The sequence below is a fragment of the Lytechinus variegatus genome, chromosome 14 (assembly GCF_018143015.1).
Source record: "Lytechinus variegatus isolate NC3 chromosome 14, Lvar_3.0, whole genome shotgun sequence".
NCBI lineage: Eukaryota > Metazoa > Echinodermata > Echinoidea > Temnopleuroida > Toxopneustidae > Lytechinus > Lytechinus variegatus.
In genome coordinates, this window is record NC_054753.1 from 24,222,082 (window position 1) to 24,239,930 (window position 17,849).

General features: G+C 36.2%; 1 protein-coding gene across 1 annotated transcript in view; it reads right to left on the reverse strand.

Moving 5' to 3' along the window:
* Positions 1-17,849, reverse strand: part of LOC121427286 — a 65,018-nt gene that overhangs the window by 31,388 nt on the left and 15,781 nt on the right. The window contains exon 2 of the mRNA XM_041623623.1: positions 8,948-9,350. Within this exon, the coding sequence (XP_041479557.1) occupies positions 8,948-9,322 (375 nt within the window). The 5' untranslated portion in view covers positions 9,323-9,350. The remainder of the gene's footprint in view (positions 1-8,947; positions 9,351-17,849) is intronic.

Below are 17,849 nucleotides of genomic sequence, written 5' to 3' on the forward strand. Positions count from 1 at the left end.
ATATTCAGTACAAATAGATCAAGACAAAGTGGAACATTGAGTAGACAAATTGTTGTGTTAAATAATAAAGATGAAAATATTGAATATTAGGCAGTCACTTCTAACACCAAGAATACCCTAATTCTTTTTGTTCAAGATGGGCATTTATAAGTGTAGTGCATTCCATCAGGAATCTATAAGTTTCCTTGAAAAAAAAAACAGTCCAAGATTTATTCTTTAAAGAAAACAGTTGCCCTTTCATGGTAAAAATGTACACACATATAAAACATGCAATAGCCCTGCACTCTATGCGCTAATATCCATTCTTCCCCAAAGGATGAAAATGCATGGATGATGCATTAAACTAAAGTACATGTACAACCTTCAGGTATTAAATCAGGCATGATACATGATACATTCGCGAGAATAAATTGATCCAAAATTCCAATGATGGAAATTGTGCAAGCAGGGATGAAATTATAATAAAGACATGATCAAAAGATGTGAATGGTAGGACTACAGTGTACCACTATTGCCTGCATCAACATACTGAAGATGAGCATGATCTGGAGCTGCAATACATGAATGTAATTTTGTTTTTAAAAGTACATTTATATACAATAATCATTGTAAATCATGAAATTTTTACTATGCTCATTTACAAAAGGTCAATAATATACATGTACACCTATCTACTTCAATTTGTTGCACTTTCTTGCATTAGCAAGGAATAAGTTTATCCGAGTATCCACATACAGTATCAATGCTGGACTCTTGAAAAAGCTTGATAATTTTCAAGTAAACGTATTAGTACCAACCGTACTATGTACATTTTGCCTCAGAAAAGATATCAACAGGAATTAGGATATCGTTTCCAGTCAATGAGGTTCTCATCATGATTGACATACATGTATTTCAATAATTCAACTTAATGTAAGCTGAAGGCCCTCAATTTGCCTCATTTTGTGATTTCGAGCCCAGGGGGGGGGAGGCACTTACATTGACGAGTGGATAACATGCGCGACCCATAAAACACGTAAAAAGGATGTCTTTTTCAAGATAGGGCACGTTACGTAGGTAATGTAATAAGGGTGTCAAAAACACTAAAATAATGAAAAAGGGGTATCTATTTTCGCTAGGAAAGCTACATGTTTAGGGTAAAAAGTGCGAGGGTGTAAAAAATAACACTAATTTGTTTTATAAAGGATGTACTTTCTGCCCCAAGATTCAACAGTGTTTAGAGTACAATATCGCGCGAGATTTTGGAGATGGGGCTTTCCTCAGGGCTTTCCTAAACACAATCAGGTATTCTGACGACAGTGACATACATGTAACAGTGAAAATATTGTTGTACAAGGGGGGTCAATTCAGGGAATACTTGCCAAGAGTATCGTTTTGTTTCCAATACTTGCAAAGGGCAGAGTTTCACCCGCCAATACATGTACATGTAAATAAGGGTGCATTTTCAGAATATGGAAAATATGTGTTTAGGGTAATTTTTGAGACCCCATGATCACGCATGTTATCTACTCGTCAATGGAAGTGGCTCCCCGAGATTTTGAGATAATATACACCGGTGATAGGCCAGTTACTATATAGGACCTATACAAACAATGTACCGTACTACAGGTATGCAAAAAAATATCATCAATCAATAACATATTCAACTTATGAACTCAGGGTAGAAATTAAAATGTTAGGTTTCAAACCCTAAAACTTTCTACATGTATACAACCTTTGGATATTATTAACAATTTCAACATATGCAGCCTTAATAAGATATTGTCTTTGGAAAATCATTAAAGATACTGTACCTTAAACTCACTTGAGCATTAAAAGTTTTGAACAATCACTTGTAGAATATGAGAAAATTTTGTACAAATGTTAAGCAAAGTGTAGCCTGCCTTAAAAAAGATGATTGATTTTCCCTGATTGGCGCCAATGGTCAAAATGTAACCTATGCAGTACAATGCACTTCTAAAATGCGGAAAATATTGTTTTCTCTCTACAATGCCCTTCTAAAATTGCGGAAAATATTGGTTTCCCTCTATTATTAGACGTTCTTGTAAAGATGTAATCACTGCACAAGGTCAATATTTATTCTTGAATTCTTCTTCAAACATCCCAGTTGAGTTCAATGGCAATTGAAGAATGTCCATCTCAGAGCTCAAGTCATCACCGTGAATGAAACCCATACCAATAGGGGGAATCCAAACAGGGGCAAGCTTCTGGAAGCTTTCAAGAGGTCAAAAGTCAACAACCGTCCCTAGCAACACCCCAAGCCCAAGAACAGCAAACGCACTTGATCGTGAAGTCCCAAAGATGGGACATACACGTATACCACAGGCATAGTTCCTTGTTTTCAAATATGCTGTGAAGAATTAGGCTATCACACATCATGAACATGCACATATCAAAATCACAGTCTGTATTTTAAATCTTTTCCCCATTTAAAAAAAATGTTATAGGCTGTCTAAAAAGGTCTGTGATCACAGACTAATACATGAATGTTCTGGTATGCCATGCAGTCAGTGATGATGATATGAGGAGCATGATGGAATGTGAGACATGTCAAGTGGAAATGGATGAATGAAAATGTGGAATAGACCATTTTTCTTTGCAATTCAAATTTCATGCATATTACCTTGGTCACATTTGCTCTATGGCGGCCGTACGGCGAGTCGAAAACAGCCGTTTCATTAATTTTTATTCAAATGAATATGCAGCTGGTACAAAAAATGTTAAACAACTGTTTTTAACTCGCCGTAGAGCAAATGTGACCATGGTATAAGTGTAATATACATGTAACTTGTTTTCCAGATGCTTGCTTGACATGTAGGCCTACCAAAAATCGGGGGGGGGGCACTCAGTATATAATGCATAGTGGGTATGTGCCACGGAGGGGACCACCATTTTTACACTCAAATTTCTGTTCCAAGGCATAGCATTTTTGTCTTATTGAGAAAAAGCACAAAGAAAGCCGCTCCAAGGCATACCATTTTCTTTTTATCGAGAAAAAATAAGACAGAAATCCGCTCCAAAGCTTCGCATATTTCTTGTTACATCGTTCAAGTCGCATTGATCTACTGCAGTGAGCTGCAATTTTGGAGAAAAGCGGCCGCAGAGCGCTATCCGAACATCGCCTCTGCGCGAGCGCACCCGACGGAGGCTGCGCTAGCTGCATCATGCAAGCATGCCGTTCCATGGGGATGCATACGGACTCGGCGATCCGTTCCAAGGACCCCCGTTTTCACAAACATTTATAGTTCCGAAGCCCGTTCCGAGGACCCTCCTCTTTACTATAACCCCGCTCCAAGGCCCCCGTTTTTCGTCTCGCCCGCGGCACACCCCTACCACTTTTTGGGTCGAGTGCCCCCCTGGGTCAAAAATACAAAACATGCATATTGGATTCCAAATGAGCATTATACAGTGCGTCCCAGAATAAACGAAACCGAGATTTAGCGATCATTTTTCATAACTTAATCATAAATAGAATAGAAAAATGACCTACCAATTTAAAGCTGAGAATCTCCTCTTTCATCTGATATTACTAAGGTTATTTCTTATTCACGCATGAGTGAGCAAAAACAATTTGAAGAATAGATACCAAAAACTCATTTGGCGGGGGGTATCTGGGTTTCAAAAAGAAAACCACATTTCTGAAAAGTTCAATATCTGCTCTTTAATTTGGTGCCTAAATTACAGAAAATGGTCAAGAAATAAAAAAGTTCTGGCCATTTGAAATAAGGCTTGTATTTCCATAATTTCATGAGATAAACGTGTTTTCACCGGTTTCCCACAGAAGCTTTCGCATGGTGAACAAAAGTTTTAATGCATGGCTGATCGTCAACAAAACAGAGTGTCGAGTGAGTTTGAAAGCCAGCCTGGAGAACCTCTTCATTTTATGAAATTATTGAAATTCAAGCCTTATTTCAAATGACCAGAACTTTGTTATTTCTTGATCATTTTCTGTGATTTAGGTATCAAATTAAAGAGGAAATATCGAACTTTTCAAAAATGTGGGTTTCTTTTTGAAACCCAAATACCCCCGCCAAATGAGTTTTTGGTATCCTTTTTTCAAATTGTTTTTGCTCACTCATGCGTGAATAAGAAATAATCTAAGTAATATCAGATGAATGAGGAGATTCTCAGCTTTAAAATGGTAGGTCATTTGTCTATTTTATTTATGATTAAGTAATGATAAATGATCGCTAAATCTCGGTTTCTTTTTTCTGGGACGCACTGTATAACAATGCAAGTAACAAATTAAAGGACTGGATCATGTTATGATCACTGGAAAGAAATATAGTTATTAAAATTTGAACTACAAATGTCAAAATATTTCAGAACTCCTGTCCTTTTTGACAATTTTTTACCTCAGTTTTTAGAGCTAGTTTTTTTTTCAAACCATCTTGACATCAGGATGAATTCTCCTGAAGTCAATTAAAGAACAAGACCATTCTAACAACAACAAAAATTTTACGAAAAAGAGAAAAATCAAACAAGCATTACAATGAAAATTCCATCAAAATCGAATGTGAAATAAGAAAGTCATGACATTTTAATATTTTGCTCAATTTCACAAAACAGCTATATGCTCATCCTTGTCATTGTCAGTAAGCAAATGAGGAGACTAATGATGTCATCCACTCACTACTTTTTTATTTTATAAGCATTGTTTAATACTATATGGTTCATTCATGTTGGTCCTAATTGTCAAATATGTAAAAGATGAAATATTGTATAATTCAAACAATGAAAAACAAAAGAAATAGTGAAGGACATCATTGACCGTCTCAATTGCATGTCACTGAATTGTGCATATCACTGACCTGTTTTGTGAAAAAATACATGTATGCGAAACATTAAAATGTTATAACTTTCTTATTTTTCTCTATTTATTCAAATCAACATTTTTCTGGAGTGGACTTGACTTTCAAGCCTGCATTACAGAATTTTTTCAATCAAGTTTATTGTGCTTGGAGAAATAAGGGGTTAAAATTTTGAAATCACAAAACTGGAGGAAAAAATTATATGGGTCACAGGGCAGAGCTATATTTACAATTGACTGTGCAAATATTTACACATTGATTAACTACTTTACATGTACATGCAATTTTCAAATGAAGAGAGATTAACTTGTATTGATCCTGCCCAATCAGAAATCCAAACAAATGGTTAGGGGGCAAATACACAAAACAAAAATATTACAATATTGAGGAAGCAAACTTTCAACCTCATGAGAAAGCTTGGTCACCGATAGCACATTTTGTATTAAGGGGTACTACAGGCTGAATATGGTTTGAACAGATAAGGGAAAATCAGACAAACGAAACACTGAAAATTTGATCAAAATTGGACAAGTTAAGAACAAATTAACCTGACTTACAGATACACTGTATGCTTTATTTCGGATAAACTGTTCTATACACGTACTTATGAATATTTAATGAACAAATTGATGTCACGTCCCCACTTGTTCCTACATATCATATGAAATTATGTTTATTCAAGTTTTGTCCTCCAAGAATTGACAACTGATTTTAATTGCTTCAACTTAGATTTTTATAAGGGAGACATTAAAGAAAAAGGAAACTGGGAATGTGAAATCATCAGCCAACCCAATGAATATCCATGGGAGACATTAAAGAAAAAGGAATCTGGGAATGTGAAACCATCAGCCAACCCAATGAATATCCATGGGAGACATTAAAGAAAAAGGAATCTGGGAATGTGAAACCATCAGCCAACCCAATGAATATCCATGGGAGACATTAAAGAAAAAGGAATCTGGGAATGTGAAACCATCAGCCAACCCAATGAATATCCATGGGAGACATTAAAGAAAAAGGAATGTGAAACCATCAGCCAACCCAATGAATATCCATGGGAGACATTAAAGAAAAAGGAATCTGGGAATGTGAAACCATCAGCCAACCCAATGAATATCCATGGGAGACATTAAAGAAAAAGGAAACTGGGAATGTGAAATCATCAGCCAACCCAATGAATATCCATGGGAGACATTAAAGAAAAAGGAATCTGGGAATGTGAAACCATCAGCCAACCCAATGAATATCCATGGGAGACATTAAAGAAAAAGGAATCTGGGAATGTGAAACCATCAGCCAACCCAATGAATATCCATGGGAGACATTAAAGAAAAAGGAAACTGGGAATGTGAAATCATCAGCCAACCCAATGAATATCCATGGGAGACATTAAAGAAAAAGGAATCTGGGAATGTGAAACCATCAGCCAACCCAATGAATATCCATGGGAGACATTAAAGATATAGGAATGTGAAACCATCAGCCAACCCAATGAATATCCATGGGAGACATTAAAGAAAAAGGAATCTGGGAATGTGAAACCATCAGCCAACCCAATGAATATCCATGGGAGACATTAAAGAAAAAGGAATCTGGGAATGTGAAACCATCAGCCAACCCAATGAATATCCATGGGAGACATTAAAGAAAAAGGAATGTGAAACCATCAGCCAACCCAATGAATATCCATGGGAGACATTAAAGAAAAAGGAATCTGGGAATGTGAAATCATCAGTCAACCCAATGAATATCCATGGGAGACATTAAAGAAAAAGGAATCTGGGAATGTGAAACCATCAGCCAACCCAATGAATATCCATGGGAGACATTAAAGAAAAAGGAAACTGGGAATGTGAAATCATCAGCCTACCCAATGAATATCCATGGGAGACATTAAAGAAAAAGGAATCTGGGAATGTGAAACCATCAGCCAACCCAATGAATATCCATGGGAGACATTAAAGAAAAAGGAATCTGGGAATGTGAAACCATCAGCCAACCCAATGAATATCCATGGGAGACATTAAAGAAAAAGGAATCTGGGAATGTGAAATCATCAGTCAACCCAATGAATATCCATGGGAGACATTAAAGAAAAAGGAATCTGGGAATGTGAAACCATCAGACAACCCAATGAATATCCATGGGAGACATTAGAGAAAAAGGAATGTGAAACCATCAGCCAACCCAATGAATATCCATGGGAGACATTAAAGAAAAAGGAATCTGGGAATGTGAAACCATCAGCCAACCCAATGAATATCCATGGGAGACATTAAAGAAAAAGGAATCTGGGAATGTGAAACCATCAGCCAACCCAATGAATATCCATGGGAGACATTAAAGAAAAAGGAATCTGGGAATGTGAAATCATCAGCCAACCCAATGAATATCCATGGGAGACATTAAAGAAAAAGGAATCTGGGAATGTGAAACCATCAGCCAACCCAATGAATATCCATGGGAGACATTAAAGAAAAAGGAATGTGAAACCATCAGCCAACCCAATGAATATCCATGGGAGACATTAAAGAAAAAGGAATCTGGGAATGTGAAACCATCAGCCAACCCAATGAATATCCATGGGAGACATTAAAGAAAAAGGAATCTGGGAATGTGAAACCATCAGCCAACCCAATGAATATCCATGGGAGACATTAAAGAAAAAGGAATCTGGGAATGTGAAACCATCAGCCAACCCAATGAATATCCATGGGAGACATTAAAGAAAAAGGAATCTGGGAATGTGAAACCATCAGCCAACCCAATGAATATCCATGGGAGACATTAAAGAAAAAGGAATGTGAAACCATCAGCCAACCCAATGAATATCCATGGGAGACATTAAAGAAAAAGGAATCTGGGAATGTGAAACCATCAGCCAACCCAATGAATATCCATAACCACATGCATAACTGTTTTAACAAATGTTGCTAAATTTTAATACTAAATAAGTTTGTAATTTGTTATCAGATCTTGAAGAAATTTTCAGCATCTTGCTCAATTAGAATTTCATTTTTTTTTAAGATTATAATTATTTTCAGCCCAGAGTAGGCCTACTTCTTAAAAATTAGTTAGCCACCAAATTACAGGGAAACTATTCAATTGATTCAATCCAATTTAAAAAATACATAATATCAATAGTACACATCAATAATGTACATGTAGGCTTATATTATACTGAAATTTGATGTGACTGATATATTGATTTTTTGCTTGACAGTTCATAAGTATTTCACAATGAACATTCAGTGACAGTTCATTGACCCTAATGGATATTAATCAAGACATGCCTAGAACTGTTTCACCAGAATAATGCAAATCATTAAAATTCAATAACTTCGTTATTTGTTACATGATTTTGACCAAATTTTTCAGCATTTTGCTCTGTGAATTTTACTCTATTTATTGAAATATAAATATCTCCAGTCTGGACCATCACTTAAAGAAGTAATGAGTAAAACAAGTGCCTCTGGCAGTCTCACCTGCATCATGCCATTCAATATAGCAGCAGTGCTGACTTTGAAAACTACTAAAAAATAATTATTCACAAAAAACACCATTCATATGATACATGTAATGATACAATACTACATTCATTGACAATAAATGACATTTGGCCTTGATCATGCAATCTAAGATTTGGTAGCAATACTTGATTAATTTTATAAACTAAATCTATAAACTTTGAAAGTTATGACAGCAATCTAATAATTACCTCCAAAATGGCCAAAGTTTGATGACCTTAAATGACCTTTTACTTTGGTCATGTGACCTGAAACTCACATGAGATGTTCAGTGATACTTGATTACTCATATGTCCAAGTTGTATGAACTAGACCAATAAACTTACAAAGTTATGATGGTAATTCAACAAATATCCCCAATTTGGCCAAAGTTAATTGACCCTAAATGACCTTTGACATTGGTCAAGTGACCTGACACCCAGGCAGGATGCTCAGTAATACTTGATTAACCTTATGCCCAAGTTTCATGAACTACGTCCATATATAAGTTTTGCTGTCATTTCAAAACTTAACCTTCGCCGCCGCTGCAGTCGGAAAAGCGGCGCCTAGTCTCACTCTGCTTCGCAGGTGAGACAAAAATCATTAAAAAAATGCTGGTATGAATCTTACCTCAGGGAACCTCCTGTTTGGTTCCTCAAACGCGGCACCCAATACATCCTTTCCATCCGATAGTCCCTGTAAGTGGGAATTATCACTACATGTACTTCTGCCAATCTCCCCGGCTCTGCTTCTCCCGGGAGATCTCGTACTGCCTCCAAAAGTATCCCACTGGCTTTGTGACAAAGTCCCTATACCAGAATATGACGAGGCATTTGTCTGCTTGGGGCCGTTTCCACAAAACACAGTGTTGTTCCTGTGAGTGTCTTCCAAGACATTGAAGTGTGGAACATTAGATTGCCTCCTGCCAGACTTGTCATCATCCCCAGTAGACAGATACATCATGATCATGGAACCCTTAAGAGATTCATCACCAGGGTCGAACATTTAACCTGCTTTTCTCCATTTGGTAAACCTACATGTAGTAACAAAGTAAAAACAGAGTGAAGGTATAGCGGTGTAGTGGTTCAGTCAACGACCCTCAAACCAAGGGTCAAGGATTCAAATCCCACCGCAATACCAGTGCTGTAGCCTTGGCAAAAGACCAAAGAAATCAAGGTGGCGACGTAAACACGGTGGCAAGTTTTCACAGTCTTTTCATAATTATTTGTTCTCGTTTTTTTTTTATGAATTCTTGTGCAAGAGTTCCATATGCACCCCCACTAAAATTGAAAATATAAACATGGATAAGGTTTAGAATATCTACCCCTGATATAGAACATATCTGGGGAGTAGAAATACATACCAAAATATGGCTTTATTCCGTCAAATTTCGAGCAGGATCTAGTGCGTGTAATTGTCCATAGACATTGCTTAAGTCAGTGAATTAAGGGTCTGTGAGTCTAGACTAGTCGAACTATCAGCTGATAATCGTTAAAATACCCCTTCCAGCAGCACTTTTTGCTAGCATAGCGGGAAGAGGTCTTGACTGTAGATAAAACAAGGTGAGTTCAAGTCCCAACTAAGGTAAGCAACATTACAAAAATGATAGAAAAATCTGAACTGAAGTGAACAAACCGGAAGTTTCAACAATCTTTTGTTATTTTTGGTGGGGGGTGCATATGGAACTCTTTCTAATTCTTGTTTTAAAATGAAACCAATATCATAGATATATTGGAAATGAAGTTGTAGTAACTTGTATCCCCATATTCCCATTTACATGATATAGCAGTAGAGGCACACGACCAGTATGGGAGACTCTCTCCGTTATGAGCTCTGGACAATGTCCCATATTGGAGACTTGCTTTGCAAAAGAATAAAAGACCAACACCAACAAAAGCATAATTTTGTCCATCCAAAATTTTGTCTCACTGACTGTCAGAAGCCCATTTGTTTCGTGTGTGGATGACAATAAAAATCCTCATCAAAACAAAAGTACACGGTGAAAAGGGATAATTTTTCATGAGGAATCTGCTTATCACATTTTTATTTGCCACCAAGGTAATCCTTTTGCAGCAAATGTAAACAGAGGAAATTGGTCTCCAAACTGAAGACTGTCTCTGAAATTGGATACCCAAAAAGGTCTCTGGTTTTGGAGATAATGGGGGGGGGCACTCAACCAAAAAAGGGGTAGGGTTGTGCCGCGGGCGAGACAAAAAACAGGGGCTTTGGAGCGGGCTTATTGTAAAAAGGAGGGTCCTCGGAACGGGCTTCTGAACTACAATTTTGTGAAAACGGGGGTCCTTGGAACGGATCGCCAGCGTGTGAGTACGTGCATATGCACCCCTAAGGAACGGGCATGCCTGCATGATGCAGCTATCCACACACAGTAGCACGACCAAAAAAGTGGTAGGGGTGTGCCGCGGGCAAGACAAAAAAGGGGGGCTTTGGAGCGGGCTTATTGTAAATAGAAGGATCCTCGGAACAGGCTTCTGAACTACAATTTTGTGAAAACGGGTCCTTGGAACGGATCGCCAGCATGTGAGTATGTGCATATGCACCCCTAAGGAACGGGCATGCCTGCATGGTGCAGCTAGCGCAGCCTCCACTGGGTGCGCTCGCCCAGAGACGATGGTCAGACAGCACTCGGCGGCCGCTTTTCACCAAAATTGCAGCAGATCAATGCGACCGGAACGGTGTAACAAAAAATATGCGAAGCTTTGGAGCGGATTTCTTTCTTCTTTTTTCTCAATAAGACAAAAATGCTATGCCTTGGAACGGAAATTTGGGTGTAAAAATGGGGGTCCCCTCCACAGCACATACCCACTATGCATTATATACTGAGTGCCCCCCCCCCCCGGGAGATAATCTCCCACATAGGAGACAGTCTCAAATATTGGCCATGCGCCTCTACTGTTTAGTGCTAGATCTAGGTTTAGAAGGAAGTAGAAATCTTGGGGGCGAAAGTTTCAGTGTTTTTCGCAGTACACGCACATGAATTGGACGCAATCCCTGGCTCCATGGAGAGTAAGCATACGTTAGTCAATAATTTTTACACTCTAGGAACCTCCTGGCTAGGAGCAGCTAGAAGTGAGAACCTGGCTGAGTGGCCAGGGGCCCGATTCTCAACATTGTCATAATAAGTCTAACTTTTGGACTAAATCAGAGATAGTGAGCTACTTGTCTGCTAACCATTTCACAAAGCCCTCTTTGCCAAGATTGGGGACAACAACCTGACTAAATATTTATGACACCTCCGAACCTGTTATAACTTCTTTCTTAATGACATAGTGGCATCACGTGTGTAGACTACATGCATGACATGCAAACGTGCCTCGAAATTTGAAAATAATAATCCTACGTAATAAATCATAGAAGTTGAAATTACATTGGAAAAAACAGGTGTGATAGATCATTCAATAATAATTTTGATACACAGAAACTATAAAAAATGTTGGTAAAACACAACAAAACCTTTCATTCTAAGGACGTTACACAGTTATGTTTGTGCGCATCATGATCAGCGCATATTTTACACTCTGCGCGCTGACGTCACAATGGATGACCTAGAGATTTTAATCAGCTGAAGGTAATGTGAGCTGATTTTTCCCCTTGTCTGCACTAACTGCAGATCTGATGTGTTATTTTATGAAGCTAATAAACTAGAATTATTCCATGGACCATTTTTTTTATTCCTCTATACTTTCAAAATAGTTTGTCTGTAGTGCTGCAAAGTATGATGAATATGACCCCAAGTATGAATAAATGGAATAGTTCGGAATTTTACCTCACATAGATACTGCTTTTGGCACGTTTTTCGGGTGTTTTAATAAAAGCAATTTTGCTCTCATAAGAGAGCTGGTAGTTTGAAAACAAGCACATGAACCCATATTTTTTAATGTTTGCACCTCTTAGGTATACCTCCCTCTACAACTTTGCAAAGTTTGGTGAAAATGACATGGGTTTTGAATAAAGTGCAGCATTTCTGAAATTTCTCAAGTTTGTTATTGATATTTGAAATTGTTGAGGTTGAGTATCTTTCCCGCAATTTCTAAGAACTAAGAGTGTTGTTAAACTTACATGTAAATGAACAAAACAATGGACAGCGATATGGATAGATTATCCATCTTACGGACACAATTATTAATCATATTGCAAAATTTGATGAAAATTTCATGGATTTTTGACTGAGTAATAGGGCTTTAAACTCATTGTTGTGATCTCATGAGGTCTACAAATGCCAGAATCTTTTGGATGCGCAATTCTTATATCATCCATTTTCGGTCAACTTTCAAGCTCTATAGCAAAAAATCAAGCACATGGACCCATATCAATTTTTGCATATTTGGAATATTCAGGTGCTAAAGTATCTATGTGCAAAGTATGGTGAAAATTACATGGATTTTCAATGTTTGGAAGTAAGACTGTGGAACCATTCGCATTTTAGACGGTATTAACAGACTTTTGCTTGTTTTCCACGCATTTTGGGCTGTTTCAAGCCAACTCGCAATACTTTGGACACTGATAATTTGAAAACGAGCACATGGACCCCATAGTTTGAATGTCTTAACTTCTTCAGAAAATATTCCTCTACAAATCTAGAGAGTATGATGAAAATGACGTGGATTTTGAATGTTTGGGAGCAGGACCAAGGAACCATTCGTATTTTAGACATTTTGGACGGTATTAGACTTTTGCATGTTTCAGGCGCATTATAGACTGTTTCAAGCCAACTCGCAACACTTTGGACACTGATAATTTAAATTTTAATGCCTTAAGAATACATTCCTCTACAAATTTAGAGAGTATGATGAAAATGACATGGATTTTGAATGTTAGGGAACAAAACTACGGAGCCATTCGCATTTTAGATGGTATTACTAGTATTGGACTTTTTCATGTTTTTGGCGCATTTTAGGCGATTTTCATGCCAACTCGCATCACTTTGGACACTCATAGTTAAAAACCGAGCACATGGACCCCATATTTTTAACTTCCCTACACCTTCGATACGCATTCCTCTACAATTTAGCTGAATTTGATGAAAATGACATGGATTTTGAAAAAAGTGCTGCTTGCAAAATACTTTGTAATTTTTGAGCAGATTGACGTCTTTGAAGATTCGTTTTTTTCCGAGTTTTTGCACCATTCGTGCCAAATGAGGGAGTTTCTGACTTCAAATAGATATAGTTTTACCAATTAAAAGGCTTTCTCTTACTTTGGTATACACTTTATTATATAGGCCTACCTATCTTGAAAATTTGATGAAGTTTGATGCGGTATCCACTGAGAACAAATGATTAAAACTCATTTGGTGAATTCGTGAGGTCTAATAGAGGCATAATTCTCTTGACTGCGCAAGATTGCATATCATTCAAATACGGCAACTTTGAAGACCCAGTCAGACAGCAGGTCCCATTAATTTTAACTCTAAAACGTCCTTAAATAGTGAAATAATAAAATCAATAAAGATTCAACCATGTCATCCATAACTGGAATCATATTTGCTTTTTTCAGACCCTTATCAACGATCAACATTTTGATATATTCTAAAATCTCTAATTTATGCAAAGACTTTGTAAAATCGTGTGTTTTTATAGTGTCTCCAGATTTTAAAAGTTTATGTTAAACTATATTTTGATGATGTTTGGAAGAATAAATAAATGTATAATTATCTTTATTTTACAAAGAAAACCATTGTGGTTTACTTCCGTAAACTATTAGAATTTATTATCCTGGGGGTACCCATCTCAACGTCCACATGTGATTTTTAGTCATGAAATGAATTATTCAGGATTTCATTTTCTCAGCAATTTAATGCTCCAGTCTTCATAGTTTAAGTATGCATGGTATGGTTAGAACTACCCCTTATCGACCACCCAATTTTCTAAACATCATATCTGCGAAAATATTTACAAATAATCAGTTTTACCTAGTTTTTGTTGTCTCATTTTGTGCAGAAAATTGAGCAGATCATTGCAAATCGGTATTCTGAAAATCTTCTTAACGTGTTCTTATCTCTGTAAGGACTGCCTCCCTATCTTCAACATGCCCTTTTTTAGGATTTTACCAATCAAAATGCGCTTTACATGTACATTGGCAGTTTAACCAAAAGAAGCTTTCCTTATGTCAAGAGAATATCATGGGCGCACTGCGCGAAATATGCATTTTATACGCAATGACTGATCATTATTTCGAGACACGTGCACAAATAAAGAAAGTAAAGAAAAAAAAAGTAAATAAAGCAGGTACGAATAATAATAAAACAGGAAGAAAGAAAGTAATAAGGTATAAAGGAGACAGAAAATGGTCAGAATGAAGCAGAAATGAAAAAAACAAGATGAAAGGAACGAAGCAGAAAATAATGAAAGAAAGAGTAAACGACAGAAAGCAAGCAAAAAGAATGTAAGAGAAAATATAACATTAAAAGAAAGAAAAAAGAACTAATAAGATAAAAAATGAGGAGGAAGAGAACGATTATCAAGGATAAAGTGAGCAATAAAAAATGACGGTAAAAATAAAGAAAGAAAAGGAAAGAAAGTCTAAACTTAAAGGGAAAAAACGAAAAAAGCCCCCCAAAAAGATTGAAAACGATAAAATGAAGAAATAAAGAACTGAAAAAAGAAAAAAGTTAGAAAAAAAAACGAGTGAAAGAAAGTAAAGAAAGAGAAAAGGAAGGAATAAAAAAATGTAAAAAGCAAAGAAGGATGAAAGAAAAAAGGAAAAAGAAATAAAGAAAGAGAAATAAAGGAAAAGTTAAGAGAAATTAAAACAAAACTAAAGACTAAAGAAAGATAAATCGAAAGGGTAAATTTGAAAAAAGAAAGAAAAGAACGAAAAGAGAAAATAAAAAGCAGAAAGAAATGGAGAATGAATGGAAAAAAATGAAAAACATTATAATGGAAAAAATAAAGAAAAAGATTTTTATACATTAATAGAAGAAAGACAGGGAGAAAAAAATATTAAAGAAAGAGAGTAAATCATGAAGAACGAACGGAAAAAGAATGAGTGAAAGAAAGAGACAAAATAAAGAAAGTAAATAAGACACAGAAGTGTCAGAAAGCAGAAGTAAAAAAATGAGAGCAACGAATGAACGAAAAAAAGAACAAAAAATAAAACAAAGAAAACAAAGAAAAATAAGGGGGGACTTTGAAATTTAAGGGAAGGAAGAAAAAAAAGGGGAAAAAACAAATATAAAGACGAAAGAATGAATGAAAGAAGAAAAACAAGGAAGAAATAAAAAGATTACAAAAAAGTGAAGGTAGAAAGAACAAGGAAAAAAGAAAGAAAAGGAAAGAGAGAAAAAAGGGAAATAAATATGAAGAAATAAAGACTCAGTAAAAAAAGAAAGGAAAAAAAGGAAAAGGGAAAATAAAAAAGGAAGAAACATGAAGAATAAATGAAACAAAGGAAAAGAAAAATAAAGAAGAAGTTAAAAGATTCGAAAGAATAAAACAAAAGATATAACTGGAGAATGAAAGCAGGGTGCTACTTAAGCACTTGCCCGATTGCCCAGGACAAGTAAAAATTAGAGTCGGGCAAGTGTTATGAAGTAAAGACCAAAACTACTTGCCCGAATTGGGCAAGCAAAAATCACACAGAAAGCAAAATTCTCACAGTAGAATGCACTCATTCAATGAACAAGGTTATGATATAACCTTGTTCTCAGTTACATCTCTATGTGTGGCAAAATAAGGTTGACAATGTTTGGCTTATTTTCTCTTTTTCTTTTGGACAAACGCTTGATTTTTTTACACTGTCAGATTCCATTACAGCTTTTCATTGTTACTTGGCTCTTAAGTAAATTTGATTCTTTAAATTATTTTTTTTCTTTATCAAAAATAGTGCTTGAAAAATGAAACTTTTCTTGCCATATTACTTTCCACCAATAGAGGGTGTTCACAAAAATATGCCCTAAATTCAAGTTTTTGAGCGCTATTGTCAATACAAAAATTATTCTAAGTTACTAATGAAAATTGAATTGCAACTGTATAGAAATTAATAATTTTGGCCACAAAAATGATATTTTAATCATTTTTTAAAGTGTGTGAGCTCTATACAGCATTGGCATACCAGTCCTACCTGTAGATTCCCAACAGGCAGGATGGTAGCAGTGAACAAGTGGTAGAATGACCAAAATTAGGGTAAAAATTATATGATATTGACCATAATTTTGGTCATGATGGCAAACAAGATAAAATCACTTTGGAAAAATAATTGCAATAACAAGGTAGATAAGCTCATGTCACAAGAGAGAAAAATTTCAATGGTTTATAAAACCACAAAACTTTCTTTGGAAGAGGTAAAACTTTTTTTTCGAGGATTTTTTCAGGCAAGTGAAATAGATTTTTGGGCAAGTATATTCCAACTATCATAAAATTTACTTGCCTGACTGGGCAAGCGTTTCTAAAGTTATGTAGCACCCTGATGAAAGGAAGGAAGAAAGACAGACAGACAGAAAAGAAGAATTTTAAAGAGAACATAAATATATAAACCAAAAAAGAAAAAAAGGATAGAAAAAGAGACAGGCAAAATAAAGGGTAAATGAAAGAAAGGTGGGAGAAATACCTGTTATTGCCAGTGACCATCGATTTTTGAGCTAGAATGAACGCAGACATCATGAGATGTGATAACCCTCTCGCTATCTTAAATATTATCATAAATATCGTAAGAAGATAAGAAAGATAAGAACGTTTTCAGAATACCACTTATCTTGATTTTATTCTTATCTTTTACATTATGCGACACAAGCGTCCGTATCATAGGTGAATAACAATAGAAAACAAGATGGAGGCGTAAACATCGGGCAAGTCTCTTCCATCTTGTCATGATATTTTTCTCATTTTTTTGATGAATTATTGTTTAAAAATAAAATCGATGGTGCAGATATGTCGGAAATGAAGTTGCATCCCATGTACCGTACACTCATTCAATGAACAAGCTTATTTATATGGTTGGAACTACCCCTTATTGACCACCTAATCTTCTAAGCATCGTATCTACAAAAATATTCATCAATTTTACTCATTTTTCGTCTCATTTGTGCAGAAAATTGAGCAGATCAGATTCCTATGTTTCGCTCGGCGACTCCGATTCAATCCGCGCATATATATCGATGAACTACGAAAACAACGATTTTACATTTGCACCCATCTTTTGAAACCGACCACTCGCTATACACTAAGTTTACGGCCGATTCTTGTCGCGGTGGCGAAATATTTTTACTCTTCCAAATCAGTTCTATGATTTCAACATACCAAATGATCGTCTAACTACTTCCACTGTGAGCTCCGGCACATGATTCCATGATTGACGACGGATATTTGTTCTACAGCCATTTCCTATCGGATTTCTTGGTTTTTCAGCGGGGTTGGGGTCTGGTCAATTCAATTTTGATTAATTCTACTGAATTTCTACTTTTTGTTGCTTCTTTTTCTCTCGTAAAATTGATTCTTACCGTTTCTATGGACATTGCGCCTACTCTCCCGCGCGTATCGTTTGTAATGCGCAAGAATTTTACCGCGCGCAAGGTGGT